This window comes from Saccopteryx leptura, chromosome 2 (genome assembly GCF_036850995.1).
Source record: "Saccopteryx leptura isolate mSacLep1 chromosome 2, mSacLep1_pri_phased_curated, whole genome shotgun sequence".
Taxonomy (NCBI): domain Eukaryota; kingdom Metazoa; phylum Chordata; class Mammalia; order Chiroptera; family Emballonuridae; genus Saccopteryx; species Saccopteryx leptura.
Genome location: NC_089504.1, coordinates 216,688,005 through 216,707,062, shown reverse-complemented (window position 1 = coordinate 216,707,062; position 19,058 = coordinate 216,688,005). Strand labels below are relative to the sequence as shown.

Sequence of the window (19,058 nt, the reverse complement as noted above, 5' to 3'; positions counted from 1 at the left end):
CTCTTCCTTCACCCTCAGGTGCGTTAACATCACACACACACACACACACACACACACACACACACACACACACACACACACATCCTCCTTCTGCACTGGTGTGAGTGGCATCACTTGATTCTTCTCTTGTCCCACTGGCTGCTGCTCCTCATTCTGTACTGGGCCCCCTGCCTCCCAGCCTTCTTACATGGCCCACCTCCTCTCTCTTCCTGGATGGTCTCATATAGTTTGGTGGCTATACCTACTGCCTTAGGATCCTGGGATTGCAATAACCAAGTTGTACTAATTAGGTGGATAGAAACAACAAGAATTGATTTTCTCAGGGTCCTGGCAGCCAGAACTTGAAATCAAAGTGTCGTCAGGGCCACACTCACACTCCATCTAAAGGTCTAGTTCTCTACTCCTTGGTGGCCAGGCATTCTTGGCTTAGAGCAGCATAGCTCCAATTTCTGCCTCCAGTTCACATAGCCGCCTTCTCAGTGTGTCTTAGATCTTTCCCCCTCTTAAATGACACCAGTCTTGGGATCTAGGTCCTCCCCTCAATCCAGGATAATCTAATCTCAAGATCCTTAATACTTACTTTTATAGCCTGACCAGGTGGTGGCGCAGTGGATAGAGCATCAGACTGGGATGTGGAGGACCCAGGTTCAAGACCCCAAGGTCACCAGCTTGAGTGCAGGCTCATCTGGTTTGAGCAAAGCTCACCAACTTGGACCCAAGGTCGCTGGCTCGAGCAAGGGGTTACTTGGTCTGCTGAAGGCCCGCGGTCAAGGCACATATGAGAAAGCAATCAATGAACAACTAAGGTGTCACAATGAAAAACTGATGATTGATGCTTCTCATCTCTCTCTGTTCCTGTCTGTCTCTATCTATCCCTCTCTCTGACTCTCTCTCTGTCTCTGTAAAAAACAAAAACAAAAAACAAAAAAAACCTTACTTCTATAAAGACCCTATTCCAGGTAAGAGCCCTCACAGGGACTGGGGGTTAGGATTTGGGCATATATATCTTAGAGGACACAGTTTGACCACCTCTACACATTAGCCACAGCCTGATTGATTACTGAGTTTATGTTTCTGGCCCAGACTCATTCATTCAAAATTTCCTATTGGATTTCTGAGAAGCATTTCACACCTAAAATGTCTTGATTTTTGCATTCTCTCCCCAGGCCACAGGACCTGCTCCTCAACATCTGCTCCTTGCTGGGACATGCAGCTCTGCTCTGCCAGTTGCTCAGGTGGGAACCCTGACCCACACCCAACCCCAGGCCATCTGCAAACTGTGCTTTCAGCCCCCCTTGTCCACATGGCCCACTGCCTATCCATGACAGCACCCCCATCCTCTGTGTGTTCCCCAGTCATGCAGCCTGTCTTCATAGTCAAAGGGACCCTCCTCAGATATAAGTCAAGTTACCCTTCTGCTCAGGGCTTCCCAGGAACACCCAAAGTCTGCTACTGCCCACAACAGTCTGTGTGAACTGGTCCCCATGTCTCCCGCTTCCTTATCTTCCCCTCCTCCTTCACCACTCTACGTGAGCACTGCTGCTCCTCCTACATCCAGGTGTCCCAGGCAGCTCACTCCTTCCCTGTCCCACGTTTCTCCCAGGCATTGTGGTGGACCTGCCTTCACTCATTCTCTATCCCCACCTGATTTTCCTCCTCTCAACACCTCCTGACAGTCACCTGTGTGTGTTGACCCGAAAACATTTGTTCCTATCTGTTTTACAGACAGATGTTAGAAGAGTGCTGGCTCAGCCTCCCCGAGCACGTGTTTGTCATTCCTGTCTGAGCTACAGTCTCCCTGTCTCAGCAGTCATTGAGTCAAGTCCTTGCGGTCTCAGTGTCAGTACCTTCTCAGAGCACCTGTCCTATCACATATTAGGGGAAGCCCTTGCTCACCTCTGTCATGACACCACGTGTGCTGCCTGAACTCCCCACAGCCCCTGTCCTTGTCTGTCCAGGAAAATAGGGCACCCTAGAACAGTGTCCTGCACATGTAGACGTTCACTAGACACTTGAGTAAGTGAAGAAATAAATCCAAATGGCTGAAAAATGTGGTAGCAAGTCAGGCCCCATGCAAGAACAAATGTGATCGCCAAGTAAGTGGGGTGATGCTGAGTACGATTTGACTGATATCACAGAGATAAGGGTGTTTTTTTTCTCCATGCAATTATTAACTGATGCTTTCTGCTTTTGTTTTCCAGACACCATTTGCTTTTGACTCAAGATGATTTGATGTTTTATAATAAACTTGTTGACCATGATGGCTACACAGACATTAAGTATAGACAGCTATCAAGATGGGCAACAAGTGAGACCTTGCATTTATTCTGCATTTTAATTATAGTCAGTTGACCTGGCACTAACACACAAGCAGTGCTTTGTATATTAATAGTTCAAGTCCAGTTTTCCTGAGGCTTTAGGTTCAGATTTAGTGTATTATGCATTTATTGTACATTGTTCAGATTGTTTCCTAAGTGATACCAAGATGGCTAGTAATTTTGACTCCCTTAAATCACACTTCCTTGGGAATTTGCCATTTTCACATCAGTGTTAGTAAGTATTGTTGCTTTCAGAGATAAGCTCAGTGTTATTGATTATCACAGGTTTCCATGTTGACGGTTGCTAATCTGAGTGGGAATTGTATGGTTTCATGTCCCCAGATGTGAGCAGCAGAGGGCCTGTCCTGATGTTATGTGGTGTAATCAGTGCTGTGTGTACCAATCCCCTGCTCATGCCCATGGTAGCACCTGCACAACTTTCTTTGATGATGTGGATTGCTTCTTGATAGCCCTCCCACTATCCATAAGATGTGCTTTTCCTTGAAGCTCTCAGGTGTTTTGTGTCCTGTGACCTAAAATAATTGGGGGGGGGGGCTCACTGAGGCCTCTGCAGCCTCTCTTGGGTCACCTGAGATCTTGGGAATGTTCTGTGTGCTGCCAGTGGGGGCCATTCCCCCTCCAGGGAAAGACCCTGGTAGCTGATTTCCATTGAAGACATTCAGCTCTGCCTTTGCTTCCTGCCTATCCCATAGTCAGGAGGCAGGAACAGAACACCCATGCCAGCAGCTATCTTCTCGCCCTCCTTGAGGATTTTAGTGAGCACAATCAACAGATCAAATCTGGGTAGGTCAACTCACCCACAGGAGGTCACAGCACCCCATTGTTGACGTTCCCAATGAGCTCCAGGAGGGAGGTGAGACCTTGCCGACTCTCATGTCTTTCCTAGGTGGTCAGTTTTGCACCATTTCTGGTTTGGTTGCTGTTGAAGAGATTTAGTTTGTTTTTGTAGGCTTTTAAATTTTTTTAAGTGTTTTTTGCTTCTTATAGGGAATTGAGGTGGAGAATTCTGTTTCAGCCAGCTCTTCTCACCTGGAAGTCCTTTGATATTTCCCAGTGATTATTTCTACTGTACAAATCTAATGACTTCTCCTCCTCTCCCCTTGCTGAAGGCTGCCTGAGAGGCCTTTCCCCTGTATTGCCTGGCTGCTCAGATCCCAGGACCATCCTGCAGCCTCCTTACTGCACTCACCTTTGCCTTCCTTTGCTGGACACCTCCCTGACTCTTGACCCAGGTTCTTCCCTTTGCTCTTCTTTCCTTAGGCAGCAGCTTGGCCAGCTCCTTCCTGTCCTGCAGGTCTTTGCCTAAATCACCCAAGAATCTGCTGCATGCCCTTGTTACCACTTGTTCCTCTGATCTTTTTCTCCTTCCTAGCAGTCATCACCTTCTGACATATGGCTAAGGGAGGTGCTTACCCCCATCTGTCTTCCTCTGGCTCTGCCCCATGCAGCGAGTATCCAGTGTCCAGTGCAGTGCTGGGCACAGCGGGGGTGGTGGACAGGTGGGGGGTGGAACCCCTTGATTTTAATAACTAAGAACTTCCTCTCCACATGGGAATCTCTTTGAGAACAGTATTTTAAATAAGCTCTTAAGATTATTCAGTGTAAATATACCAGATTTACTTAGCCATTCTTCCGAGGTTGAACATTTAGGTTTCCCTTTTTTCAGTCATTAAAAAAGAAACCCTGAAATAAAATCTTTAAGGCTTCCTTATAATATTTGTCAGATTTCCCTTCAGAAAGACTGTGTTAGTTCTTTTAGTGCTTGTTTGTTTTAAGAGAGAGAGAAATACAATTTCCCAAGTACACTGTATTATTTAAAGGCAGCAGAATGGAAGTGTTCTTGTCATTCTGGACTGTTGGAGAACCTGGGTCTGCAGGACTGCTCCCCCGGCCATGGTCCCTGGGTATCAGGGTGGGGTTCATGACAGGCTCTCCATCTCCAGTTTACCCAACAGAGGAAATAGCAGCTGGCGTTGGGCAAGTGTAGGAGGTAATCTGCTCATGGAGAATTACAAGTTTACTGAGGCAGTTTTTGTTTTGTAAATTGAATTTTTTATGTTTAAGGATTTAAATACTTTTTAACTAATTTATAAACAACATTACTAGTTTAAAGCAATTCAAATGATAGTATCTTGATGACATCCTGTATTCAATACTATTTCTTTAAACACAGCCTTTATTTTCTGAGTATGGTGACTTTAAAAAAAATTTTTTTTTTTTTTTTTTTTTTTTTTTTTTACAGAGACAGAGAGTGAGTCAGAGAGAGGGATAGACAGGGACAGAGAGAGATGAGAAGCATCAATCATTAGTTTTTTATTGCACGTTGCAACACCTTAGTTGTTCATTGATTGCTTTCTCACATGTGCCTTGACCGCGGGCCTTCAGCAGACCGAGCAACCCTTTGCTGGAGCCAGCAACCTTGGGTCCAAGCTGGTGAGCCTTGCTCAAATCAGATGAGCCCGCACTCAAGCTGGCGACCTCGGGGTCTCGAACCTGGGTCCTTCCGCATCCCAGTCGGACACTCTATCCACTGCGCCACCACCTGGTCAGGCTAAAAAAAAATTTTTTTTATAGTTTATTTATTCCTGAAATTTAAGGTTAGATAGGGGAGAATTTCAGCCCTGTCTCAGGTACATAGCATATTGGTTATGAGTTATTTTTGTGACAAGATGAGAAGAGCTTGGACGATTTGCTTATTCTTCTCTTACTGTGATGTTACCCAGCATGAGGCTGTACTGCAGGCTGGGACAGACATTAAGGTTACATGTGGACCAGTTCCCTTCAGTAATGTATGGTTATTATGATTTTGAAAATCGTAATTATTTCATAGATATCAGTCCTCTTTGTTTTTAAATGGTTTGGAAATTTGATTTTTAACCATTTTATAAACATTAAATTAAAATGGAATTTGTGGGTGGTATTCATTTGTTTTGTTGCCAGTCACATGACTAGCAGTTTACCATTCCTATCGAATTCCTGATTAGAATACTTAATAGTAGTTTGTTTTCTGTTTACTAACAAAAATTATCCTTCTCCTTTCACAGATGCAAGTAGTAACAGAGTTAAAAACTGAGCAAGACCCCAACTGCTCTGAACCTGATGTGGAAGGAGTGAGCCCTCCCCCTGTGGGGTCCCAGACACCAATGGATGCAGACAAACAGGCCATTTATAGGTAGGAAAGATGTGAAGCGTGTGGGTTTTAAGAGGAATAATGAGAGTAGAAAATCTTGTTAAAGGGAACATTAGAGCTATTAGCTGGACAAAGTAAGGTATGATGTAATAACCACTGGGATGAAGATTTTCTTTTTTTTTTTAAGTTGTGGAATTGAAATAGACATTTTAGTCCACCTCACAAAAAAATTAACTTTAGGCCCAACTGATTTTACTGGAGAATTCTACCAAAATTATAAAGAAAAAAGAAGCAAATCTACACAATCTCTTTCAGAAAATGGAAGATGAGAGAATGCTTCCCAATTCAGTTTACAAATTGAGAGCATCACTCTGATGCCAAATATTCCTCATGAATTTGGACATAAAAATCATCAACAGCCTGACCAGGTGGTGGCACAGTGGATAGAGCATCGGACTGGGATGCAGAGGACCCAGGTTCGAGACCCCAAGGTTGCCAGCTTGAGCGCGGGCTCATCTGGTTTGAGCAAAGCTCACCAGCTTGGACCCAAGGTCGCTGGCTCGAGCAAGGGGTCACTCAGTCTTCTGAAGGCCCATGGTCAAGGCACATATGAGAAAGCAATCAATGAACAACTAAGGTGTTGCAACAAAAAAACTGATGATTGATGCTTCTCATCTCTCTTCGTTCCTGTCTGTCTGTCTCTATCTATCCCTCTCTCTGACTCTGTCTCTGTCTATGTAGAAAAAAAAAAAATCTTCAACATCCCTGGCCTGATAGCTTGGTTAGTTAAGAGCATTCTCCTGAAGTGCAAAGTACAAAGGTTGCCAGTTCAATTCCTGGTCAGGGCACATACAGGAGCAGATCTATGTTCTTATCTCTCTCTCTCTCTCTTCCTCCTCTTCCTCTCACACTAAAATCAATAAATTAAAAAAATTTTAAGTGTAATTTAAAAAATCATCAATAGCCTGACCTGTGGTAGTGCAGTGGATAAAGCGTCGACCTGGAAGGCTGAGGTTGCTGGTTCAAAACCCTGGGCTTGCCCAGTCAAGGCACATATGGGAGTTGATACTTCCTGCCCCTACCCCCTTCTCTCTCTCTCTCTCCCCCCCAAATGAATAAATAAATAAAAATTTAAAAATTATCAATAAAATATTAGCAAATTGAAGCCAGAAATAAAAAAATAATAGAATGATATTAGAATAATATCTAGTGACCAAGTGGAGATTATCCCAGGAATGCAAGACTAGTTCACTACTCAAAGATTAACCATAGAGACAGACCCACAGTGTGATCATATCAAGTGATGCAGAAAAGCATTTGACAAAACAGCTAATTGTTATTAAAAATAGTCAGCAAAGGGGAACTTTTTTTTTTTTTGTATTTTTCTGAAGTTGGAAACGGGGAGGCAGTCAGACTCCCGCATGCGCCCGACTGGGATCCACCCGGCATGCCCATCAGGGGGCGATGCTCTGCCCATCTGGGGTGTTGCTCTGTTGCAACCAGAGCCATCTTAGCGCCTGAGGCAGAGGCCACAGAGCCATCCTCAGCGCCCGGGCCATCTTTGCTCCAATGGAGCCTCGGCTGCGGGAGGGGAAGAGAGAGACAGAGAGGAAGGAGAAGCAGATGGGCACTTCTCCTGTGTACCCCGGCCAGGAATCAAACCCGGTACTCCTGCACGCCAGGCCGACGCTCTACCACTGAGCCAACCGGCCAGGGCCAAAGGGGGAACTTTTTAAACCAGACGAAGGACAACTACAAAAACAAACAGCTCACATCAGACTTGATGGTGAAAGACTGAATGCTTTTCCTTAAGATTGGGAATGAGAGCTGTCTGCCCTAACTCCTCTTATTCAGCCCTGCGGTGGAAGTCCAAGCCAGTGTAGTAAGACAATAAAAATATTAAAAAGGAAGAAATAAAACTGGCTCAGTGCACAAACAACATGATTGTCTACATAGAAAATCTCAGCATCTACCAAAGAACTTCCAGGTGCTAAGTTTAGCCCTAGCCAGGTAGCTCAGTTGGTTAGACCATTAACCTGATTTGCCAAGGTTGTGGATTTGATCTCTGGTCAGGGCAGGTACAAGAATCAACCAATGAATGCATAAATAAGTGGAACAACAAATTAATGCCCCCTCATCCTTCCCTCCCTATCTCTTCCCCCCCTCTTCCTTCCCCCTTCCTCTCTCTTTAAAATTAATAAAAAAAAACCTGTAAGTTTAATAAGATCACAGGTTACATGTACAACACACAGAAACCAATCCTATTTCTATACCAGTAACATACAGTTGGAAACAGAAATGAAAAAGAAAGTACATTTACAAGAGCTCCAAAATAACTTAGCTATAAATCTATACTTATAACATACTGATGCAAAAAATCAGACACCTAAAAAGTGGTGGGATATACCATGTTTATAGATTGGAAGACTCTACATAATAAAGATTCCAGTTTTCTGAAAGTCAATCTACAAACTTAATGCAACTCCAATTAAGTTTTTATTTTTTTGTGGCAGAGACAGACAGTCAGAGAGAGGGACAGATAGGGACAGACAGACAGGAAGGGAGAGAAATGAGAAACATCAATTGTTCATTGCAGCTCCTTAGTTGTTCATTGATTGATTTCTCATATGTGCCTTGACCAGAGGGCTACAGCAGACCGAGTGACCCCTTGCTCAAGCCAGTGACCTTGGGCTCAAGCTGGTGAGCTTTGCTCAAACCAGATGATCCATGTGCTCAAGCTGGCGACCTCGGGGTCTCAAACCTGAGTCCTCTACATCCCAGTCCAATGCTCTATCCACTGTGCCACCGCCTGGTCAGGCCAATTAACTTTTAGCAGTAAATATTTGTACATATAGGCAAATTAATTCTAAATTTCATGTGTAAGTCAAAAGAACTAGATCAAACTAAAACAATTAAAAAAAAAAGAATAAAGGAGGAATCAAGTATTTGAGCTTAAGATTTGCTATCATGTTACAGTATATAAGACATTGCAATAATTGTGAGGGGGTAGACACAGAGATCAATGCCATAGATAGAGAGTAACAGAAATAAATCTGCACAAATATGATTCAGTTGATCTTTATTTTTTATTTAATTTTTTAAAAGATTTTATTTATTGATTTTAGAGACTGGGGGAGGAGCGGAAGCATCAACTTGTAGTAGGTTCTTCTTGTATGTGCCTTGACCAGACAAGCCCAGGATTTTAAACTGATGACCTCAGCATTCTAGGTCGATGCTTTATCTACTGCACCACCACAAGTCAGGTTGATTGAGTTGATCTTTAGCCAGGGTACAAAAATACTTCAGTAGAGAAAAAGGTAGACTTTCCAACAAATGGTGTTAGAACAATTGGACATCCATATGCAGAAAGAAGATCTTTGACCTACTTTTTCATCTTATACAAAAATTTACTCAAAATGGGCTATAGACCTAAGTGTAAATTTTTTTTTTTTTTTTTTTTTTTTTTTTACAGAGACAGAGAGTGAGTCAGAGAGCGGGATGGACAGGGACAGACAGGAACGGAGAGAGATGAAAAGCATCAATCATTAGGTTTTTTTAATTGCACTTTGCAACACCTTAGTTGTTCATTGATTGCCCTCTCATATGTGCCCTGACCGCAGGCCTTCAGCAGACCGAGTAACCCCCTGCTGGAGCCAGAGACCTTGGGTTCAAGCTGGTGAGCTTTTGCTCAAACCAGATGAGCCCGTGCTCAAGCTGGCGACCTTGGGGTCTCGAACCTGGGTCCTCTGCATCCCAGTCCGATGCTCTATCCACTGCACCACTGCCTGGTCAGGCCCTAAGTGTAAATTTTAAAACTTTAAAATTGGTATATCTATACAATGGAATATTAGTTGGCCATAAAAAGGAAGGAGGTACAGATACCTATTACAGCATTGCTGAGACTTGAAAACATTATGATAAAGTCAAAGATGATAGCCTGACTTGTGATGGTGCAGTGGATAGAACATCGACTTGGGATACTGAGATCCTGGGTTTGAAACCCCGAGGTCGCTGGCCTGAGCACCGAGTTATCGGCTTGAGTGCAGGGTCACTGGCTTGAGTATGGGATCATCAATATGATCCCAAGGTTGCTGGCTTGAAGAAAGGGTCGCTGACTCAGCTTGAGCCTCCTCCCTGGCCCGGTCAAGGCATATATGAGAAGCAATCAGTGAACAACTGAAGTGACACAACTATGAGTTGATGCTTCTCATCTCCCTTCTCTCTTTCTCAAAAAAAATTAAAAAAGAAAGACTCCAGACACAAAAGGTCATGTTATGAACTGTATAGAATTGGCAAACCTTTAGAGACAGAAAGCAGATTCGTGGTGGCCTGAAGCTGGGACATGGGGGTAAAATGGAGAGTGACTGCTAGTGGCTGCAGGGTTTCTTTTGGGGAATGATGAAAATGTTCTAAAATTAACTGTGGTAATAGTTGCACAACTCTATGAATGTGTTAAAAACCAGTGAATTGTAAACTTGGAATAGATAAAGTATATGTTATATGAATATATCTGAACTAAGCGGGTAGGTCAAATGATGCATACATACTGAAACATTCTCCTGCAAGTGTAGAGCGTACATTTTTTTTCTTTTTCCCCCAGGCATCCACTATTTCCTTTATTAGCTTTGTTGTTTGAAAAGTGTGAGCAATCCACACAGGGCTCAGAAGGCACAACTTCTGCCAGTTTTGATGTGGACATTGAAAATTTTGTAAGGAAGCAAGAGAAGGAAGGAAAACCTTTCTTTTGTGAAGACCCGGAAACTGATAATTTGGTGAGTAAAATTAATGTTTTATTTTTATTTTTCATTTCTTCCAAATTCAAAATCTGGTCAGTAAATTTTAAACTTCCAGTTAAAACTGTAGACCATTTGTTGTTGTGCTACAGGGAGATTCATACAATTCATGAGATAATTTAATTTAGTGAGTATATGTGGGACTTGAATACCCTTTAGCATTCTCTAGTTACCCTTTCCTGTGATAGTCAAGTAAGCTAGTTTCAGCCTGCATCCTAAATGGACCAGGCGGTTCAGTTCTCTCCTGAACATTGGTGAAGGTTCACTGGGGTTGGTTCACCTGCCCTGCTTCCCATGCAGCATGTCTGCCCAACTTCAGTCCTTGACTTTTCCTTGACCATGGACACATGACTTTTTTCTCCAAGACAGCTCTGTCTTGAGGCTCACACTGATTTTTGGTGGGTGACAAAGTTTATGGGGACAGAGTTTATGAAGACCATCACAGAGAAGGGACAGACTTAAAGGGCTCCAAGGCCGCTCACTACCTCCCTTGGACTTCTCTCTGAAGTCAGTCTGTCTCATAAGTGTCCTCCTGACAGGTCCAGTACTCTAAAAGTCAGGGTTCTCTGTGCTTTCTGAAGGAAATGGAGAATTCTTTGGAGTAACATCACTGCTGCCCCTAAGGGGAGTGGTGCCATTCAGTCCCGTGGAGCATTGTCAGCTGTGTCCAGGGCCCTCGCTGGATCTCCGTGAAAGCCTTCTGGCTCACAGACCAAAACCTCCGTCAGGCCCTGATCAGCAGAAAAGGGTCTTTGGAAATCTTTTTCCTGAATAATTTGCCCAGGTCTTAATTGTTGTTATTGTTTTTTAAATTTCTCATTACACATTCAACCCTTATAGCCTAATAAATTATATAGGTGAGTTGCCTGACTTTGAGTCTGTCTCCTCATCTTTGATGGGGAACTGACAGTACCTGCTCTTTTGGGCTCAGGACCAGAAGCTCTCTCTGCCACTGAATCTTTGTCATACAGCCATCAGCGATGGGAAGCAGGAGTGGCCACAGTGGTCCCAGGCAAGCAGGAAGCAAGGCTCTCCTGATTGGTATTAGAGCACAGGGCCTACTAGAGCTTGATGCTTGGTAGTCCTCATTATTGACTGACTGACTGACTGACTGACTGATTCCACAAGTACTGTGGATTACTAGGCCAAGGTCACAGGAGAAGCTGGCTTTCAGTGTGGATTCACAGGCAGGTGCTACTTATGGTAATGGTTTTATTATCAGTGTCATTTATCTACTGATATGGGACAAATTGCCCCAAAACCTAATGAATTAATATAAAATCATGAAACTTAGAAAAATTATAAGAGAAAATCTTTAGGATCTAGGGCTAATCTAGGGTTCAGAAAGAGTTACTAGACTTGACACCAAAAGAATAGCAGAGTCGATAAGTTGAACTTTATCACAGTTAGGAGCCATCTATGAAATGGGTCTGGATCCATCCTCGTTTATAGATGAAGAAGCAGGAGCAGAGTGAGGGTTGGTTACTTGCCCATAGGGTCGTGAGGCAGGGGTGAAACTAGCTGAGGCCCAGCCAGTACTGGCGCTGTACTTGCTGAGGTCAGCACTTGTATTGTCCATCTTCCCTGCACATCAGAGGGAGCCAAAATGCCAAACCATGTTCAGTGGTGCTGGGATGAGTTGTCGTTTTGAACAGTATCTGATGTTATTCCACTTCTATCACTGGCAGTACAGGTGGCCATAGCTATGCAGGATTCAAGCTCATAACCGAGAGTAGTTATATAGTGATAATTATAACTTAACATCACGCTACCTTTTTCTTGTCTGAAAGTCTTCGTTTTCTCTGCTTCTAGATGGTAAAAGCAATCCAGGTTTTGCGTATTCATCTTCTTGAGCTGGAAAAGGTTAATGAACTCTGCAAAGATTTCTGCAGTCGATATATTGCTTGTCTAAAAACGAAAATGAACAGTGAAACTCTCCTGAGTGGAGAACCTGGAAGCCCGTATTCCCCTGTCCAGTCCCAGGTATTTATGTTTGGGTCCTGCTCTACTTCCTGGTTGCTGTAGCATCTGCAAGGATGAACTGTGTTGATCCCAAGACCACCAAGCCTTTGAGAATTAGGAAGCTGCTCAAAGGGTGCTCTAGATCTCTGACCCTAACCTGGGCTGAGAATGAGTTCCAGAGACAGACCATCTGGCTTCGTACAGTGAATGCATGGAGGCTCTGATCTGTGTACTGGACCCTGAGTCCCATGTTTCTGGAGTTCCATCCATATATTTCTTTTTTAAAATATATTTTTAAAGGCCCTCGCTGGTTAGCTTAGCTCAGTCTGTAAGAGCATCATCCCAAAACGCCAACATGGTGGGTTCAATCCCCAGTCAAGGCACCTATGGGAAGTGACCAACGAATGCACAACTGAGTGGAACAACGAATGCTGCTCTCTCTCTCTCTTTCTCTCTCCCTCCATCCATCTCCCCCTCCCCTTCCTTCTTCCTCTCTGTCTCTCTAAAATCAATAAAAAATTAAAAAATTTTTGGTAATACACAAATATTATAAAATTTACCATCCTAACCATGTTTAAGTGCACAGTTCAGTGGCATTAGCTACATTCACACTGTTGTGCAGCCATCACCACCATCCATCTCCAGAACTTTTTCTCTTCCCCAACTGAAACTGTCTCCATTAAACACTAATTGTCCACACCCCTACTCCCAGCCCCTGGCACCCATATTCTTTCTGTCTCTATAAATTTGACTGTTCTGGGGATTATGTAAAGGGAATCATTTGTCCTTTTATATTTGGCTTTCACTCAGTATAATGTCCTCAAGGTTCCTCCATACTGGAGCCCTATTATATTGCAGCCATTCAGCTAGTTTATAGTGACATTCGTTGTGGTTGTAATTTGCATCTCCCTGATGGCCAGTGATATTTACCGTCTTTTCATGTGCTTATTTTCCACAGTATCTTCTTTGATAGAATGTCTGTCTACTCACATCTTTTGCCCAATTTCTAGTTGGATTTTTAAAAAACTTTCCTTTTTTTTGTTTCCATTGATTTGAGAGAGGGATAGGAGGGAGAAGAGAGAGAAAGAGAGAGAGGTGGGAGAGACAGAGAGAAAAAGAGAGAGAAGGGGGAAGGAGAAGCATCAACTCCTTGTTCCAATTAATTATTCCATTTAGCAGTGCACTCATTGGTTGCTTCTTGTGTGTACCCTGACCAGGGGATTGAACTCATGACCTTGGTACACTGTGATGGTGCTCTATCCACTGAGCAGTCCTGGCCAAGGCCTAAATATTAACTTTTGAGTTTTCTAAAGACTAGTCCTTTATTGGATATATGGTTTGCAAACATTTTCTCCAAGTCCATAGCCTATTTTTTATATCTCTTAGCAGGGTCTTTTGCAGAGCAAGCATTTTCCCCAGTCTTTATTTTATTTATTTATTTTTAATTTTTATTTTCCATCTACCCATCCCCCCTCCCTTTTGGCAAACATCAGCTTGTTCTCTATATCTCTGGGGTTTTTGTTTCTTTTTCCTTTTAGGTTCTGAATGTGAGTGAAACCATATAGTATTTGTCTTTCTCTATCTGACTTATTTTACGTAGCATAATACCTAGGTCCATCAGTGTTGTCGCAAATGGCAAGATTTCATTCTTTTTATTGCTGGCTAATATTCCATTGTATATATGTACCACGTCTTTCCATCTGTTCATGAATGCTTCCATATCTTGGCTATTATATACAATGCTTCAGTAAACATAGGGGTGACTATATCTTTTTGAATTAGTGTTTTTGTTTTCTTGAGATAAATACCTAGAAATGGAATTGCTGTGTCATATAACAGTTCTGTTTTTAATTTTTGTGTGTGTGTGACAGAGACAGAGACAGAGAGAGGGAAAGATAGGGATGGACAGACAGGAAGGGAGAGAGATGAGAAGCATCAATTCTTTGTTGCAGCTCCTTAGTTGTTCATTGATTGCTTTCTCATATATGCTTTGCCTGGGAGGCTCCAGCACAGCGAGTGACCCCTTGCTTAAGTCAACGACCTTGGGTTCAAGCCAGTGACCTTAGGCTTCAAGCCATCGACCTTTGGGCTCAAGCCAGTGACCATGGGGTCATGTCTATGATCCCATGCTCAAACTGGCAACCCCATGCTCAAGCTGGTGAGCCCTTGCTTAAGCCAGGTGAGCCCTTGCTCAAGCCGGCAACCCCAGGGTTTTGAACCTGGGTCCTCTGCATCCCAGTCTGATGCTCTTATCTACTGTGCTACCTCCTGGTCAGGCTATAGCATATAGTCTTGATTACTGTAGGTGTATAATAAATTTCAAAGTTGGGTAGACTGATTCTTCTCACTATTCTTTTTCAAAATATTCTTTCTCAAAATATTTTAGCTATTTCTAGTTTTTGTTTTGGTTTTTTTTTGCCTTTTTATATAAATTTTAGAATAATCTTGTTTATATCTACAAAAAATGTTACTGAAATTTTAATAGGAATTATATTAAACTTGTATGTCATTTTGGGGAGAATTGACATCTTTACTGTGTTAACTCTTCTAGCTCACATACATAGTGTGTCTCCCCATTCATTTATTCTTCTATGGTTTCTTTCATTAGTGTTTTGTAGTTTTTCAACATATGAATCCTACACGTGTGTTTTTAGAATTACACCTAAATATTTCATTTTGAAAAAATTTTCCATTGATTTGAGAGTAAGAGAAGGGAGAGAGGGTGGGGAAAAAGGAGGGAGAAAGAGAGAGAAGCATTGATTCATTGTTTCACTTAATTGTGCACTCATTGGTTGCTTCTCATATGTGCCCCGCCAGGGGTTGAACCCCCAACCTGGGCACATTGGGACAACACTCTATCCACTGAGCCACCCAGCCAGGGCTTATATATGTCATTTTTTTTGAGCAACTGTAAATGGTATTATTTAATATATGTGTGTGTGTGTGTGTGTGTGTGTGTGATATATATACATATATATATACATATATATATATTTTAGAGACAGAGAGTGTTATCCACTGCACCACCGCCTGGTCTAGAGACAGAGAGTGTTAGAAATAGGGACAAATGGGGACAGACGAGAAGGGAGAGATGAGAAGCACCAATTCTTTGTTCAATATTCAAAAACTTGTTCATGGCACATAATTCTTTTTATATATGGGTTCCTGAGTTCTGTTTGCTAATATTTGTTAAGCATTTTTGTGTCTGTATTGAGGGATATTGGCTTGTAGTTATCTTTTCTTGTACAGTCTTAGTTTAGGTTTGGTATCAGAATAGTACAAACTTCAGAAGACAAATTGGAGAGTATTCTCTTCTCTTCTGTTTTTTTGGCAGGGATTAGAATTTGTATTAATTTTTCTCTAAATGTATTAAATGTCCAGTAAGATACTACATGGACCCAGAGATTTCTTTTTTTGGAGGTTTTTCGATTACAAATTTAGTTTCCTTAATAGTGATATGGCTATTCAAATTATCTACTTCATACTGGATTTTGTCTACTATGTCAAATTTATTTGTGTCAGGTTCACGGTATTCCTTTTTGTCTTTTTGACACCAGCAAGGGCTTCACTGAACTTGTTTTATTTCTGATATGGGTAATTTGTCTTCTCTTATTCTGTCAGTCTTACTACAGGTTTGTCAATGTGTTGATCTTTTAAAAGAACCATTTTTATTTTTTATCTGTTTTTAATTTATCTTTACTGTTTTCTTTTGCTTGCTTTGGTTTTATTATGTTCCTCTTTTTCTAGGTTCTTGATGTGGGAGCTTGAATTACTGATTTGATGGCTTAGCTTTATTCTGACAAAATTTAATGTAATCTACTTTGCAGCTACCAAAGCTTACACATTTACATTGATGTGGTGGCCCATAGAGTAATTGCCTCTTACAGTGACACCACTTATGCTGTTTAACTGCTCAAATATCTGGGTACTTATATGTGCCAGACCCCATGCTAGATGCTACATGTAAGGATACCTCCCCTTGCCAACCACCAACGCAGCCATCAGTCAGTGTGTAAATTCGCCCATTTGGATCCAGTGTTAAGATGAGTAGAATCTCTGATGTGGTGTTTACAAGTGTTTGCATGGAGTATGCTGCGGGCCAGGCACTGAGCCTGTACTCTACACACATGTGCACACAGGGAGTCAGGGCTCCGATGTGCAATGTGCTGAGGTCAGGAGGTAGGGAACTGTGTGGGCCCAGGGTGACTCCCCATCACCACTCAGAACCTCCCAAGCCTGTAGCATTAAGTTCTGAAAGTGCTAATCCTATCAAGACTCTTTAGTTCTTGGAAAATCAAGAGTCTGGGCCAAATCAAATGGGAAATGTGTGTGATGAGATTAGATAACCTAATTTCGATCTTCCTAGTCATACCTCCAGGGCTGTAAAGTGTTATTAATATGTGATGAAATGAAAGGTAATCGTTTGGAAGCCAAATACAAACTAATATTTTAGTATTGATCATCACATTTAATATTCAGTCAGTCTTGCCTCTCCTGGTGTCCAGGTATGTAGAGCCTGCTTCATGGAAGGCTTGTCATCTGATGTGCTCTGGGCCTCAAGCAGCTCCTTTGTCAATGATGCCATTATACTGCGTGTTTGGAAGTTTTAAACGTGGGTGCTCTGTTTTCTAATAATCACTTTCCTGTGTATTTCTGACTTATAGCAGATTCAAAGTGCCATCACAGGCACTCTCAGTCCCCAAGGAATTGTGGTGCCGGCATCTGCGCTGCAACAGGGGAATGTAACCATGGCAACAGTGGCAGGTATGGCAGTGGAAAAAAGGGCAGCTTTTGCAGATAAAGTTCTTTATAGTGAAATGGAGATATGCATAAATAAATTTTTAATTAATGCCCATTTCCTAATAAGAATCCCAAAATCTAGACCTCTTTGAATGCCTGTTTCTTATTAATTCTCAGTGACAACTACATACCATATGCATATTGTGTTTCCCTACCAAAAATGTTGGGAAGAAAGGTTTTAAGATTATATTTTATTGATTCTACAGAGATAGGAGGGGAGGGGAGCAAAAAATATCAACTCATAGTTGTTTAACTTTAGTTGTTCATTGCTTGCTTGCCTTGACTGGGCAAGGTAAGGTTTTAAACCAATGACCTCAGCATTCCAGGTCGATGCTCTAGCCACTGTGCCACCACAGGCCTGGCAGGAAAGAAAGGTTTTATATAGGAGTTGAAACTATATAGCAAAAAGCAATTATAATTTTCAAGTAATTTTTTTAAAGGATTGATTTGAGAGAGAGAGACAGAAAGGGAGAAGGTGAGAGAGGAGAGAGATGAGAAGCATCAACTCATAGTTGCGTCACTTTAGTGGTTCATTGATTGCTTCTTGTACGTGCCTTGACTGGGGTCTTCTAGTCGAACCAGTGTTCCCTTGTTCAATCCAGTGACTGTGGGCTCAAGACAGCAACCTTGGGCTCAAGCCAGTGATTCCACAGTCAAGCCAGCAACCTTGGGGTTTTGAACTGGGGACCTCAGCACTCTAGGTCGGTGCTCTGTCCACTGCACCACCACTGGTCAGGCTCAGGTAATGGTTTTTAGTTGTGCTTTCAGGTGGTTTTCCAGGTACTGGAAACTTAACTTGTGTCATTAATTTGTGATAAACGAGTAACTTGTATAATAAAAACCATCGCAGGAAGGGGACAGATTCTTGAGTTCCCTGGTGCATCTAGAACATTGCAAATATAGGACCATCATGAAAATGTAAGGAGGGGAGAAATTTACATGAAAAAAATCCATGAAATAGCACAAAGGGAAACCTCCACAGGAAAATAAAGTACATTTGATCAAAAAGAGAACCATAATAAAAATATTTGTCATCTGACACGTTTGGCCAAGTCCTTTGTTGTGTGCTAATTATAGGGAAAGTAGAAAACAGAGGCAAGCAAAAGGCAGGGAAGTGCAGCTCCTCTGAGCCGTTGTGTCCTGTGCACTGTATGTGCGGACTGCAGGGATGCTTGTCAGCATAGTGTCACCTGGGCACTGCTTGTGCAGTCTGTTGATTTTGATAATTTACAATGACAAGTTGGTAAGCAAAGTAGCAATCAGTTGAAATGTTGTAAAATGCTCCTCAAACTAGAGATTTTATTCCTTTCATAGTATAGTGAGAAGATTGCTTTTAAATCATTGAGACTTAAATGTAATTTTCTCCTTTTTCCTTTTTGAGGTGGCACAGTTTATCAGCCTGTCACAGTTGTCACTCCTCAAGGCCAAGTAGTGACACAGGCATTGTCGCCTGGGACAATCAGGATCCAGAACTCCCAGGTGTGTGTGCCATTCCTTTGGCAGGAATGGGGTGGGGGTGTTGTACAGGTGTGGGAGTGCAGGGAGAGGCAGGCTGGAGCCATTCTCTCTGGGTGAGGATTCTTGTCTCAGACTCGCGCTCATGCAGTGACCTCCAGTTAATCTGAATAAAAGTATACTGCTTACAAAAATTAGGGGATAAGGCCCTGGCCGGTTGGCTCGGTGGTAGAGCGTCGGCCTGGCATGCAGGAGTCCCGGGTTGGATTCCCGGCCAGGGCACACAGGAGAAGCACCCATCTGCTTCTCCACCCCTCCCCCTCTCCTTCCTCTCTGTCTCTCTCTTCCCCTCCCGCAGCCAAGGCTCCATTGGAGCAAAGATGGCCCGGGCGCTGGGGATGACTCTGTGGCCTCTGCCTCAGGCGCTAGGATGGCTCTGGATGCAACAGAGCGATGCCCCAGATGGGCAGAGCATCACCCCCTGGTGGACATGCCGGGTGGATCCCTGTCGGGCGCATGCGGGAGTCTGTCTAACTGCCTCCCCATTTCCAGCTTCGGAAAAATGCAAAAAAAAAATAA

At 42.7% G+C, this 19,058-nt stretch overlaps 1 protein-coding gene across 4 annotated transcripts in view; it reads left to right on the top strand.

Moving 5' to 3' along the window:
* Positions 1-19,058, top strand: part of PKNOX1 (PBX/knotted 1 homeobox 1) — a 62,537-nt gene that overhangs the window by 23,616 nt on the left and 19,863 nt on the right. For 2 of the 4 annotated variants that reach the window (XM_066370088.1, XR_010749321.1), the window contains 7 exons: positions 1,167-1,235; positions 2,202-2,308; positions 5,384-5,511; positions 10,070-10,241; positions 12,075-12,245; positions 16,889-16,988; positions 18,406-18,503. In XM_066370088.1, coding sequence (XP_066226185.1) covers positions 2,258-2,308; positions 5,384-5,511; positions 10,070-10,241; positions 12,075-12,245; positions 16,889-16,988; positions 18,406-18,503 — 720 coding nt within the window. In that variant the 5' untranslated portion in view covers positions 1,167-1,235; positions 2,202-2,257. Of the gene's footprint in view, positions 1-1,166; positions 1,236-2,201; positions 2,309-5,383; positions 5,512-10,069; positions 10,242-12,074; positions 12,246-16,888; positions 16,989-18,405; positions 18,504-19,058 lie in introns of those variants that run through there. The other 2 variants (XM_066370090.1, XM_066370091.1) reach the window with 2 other exon arrangements.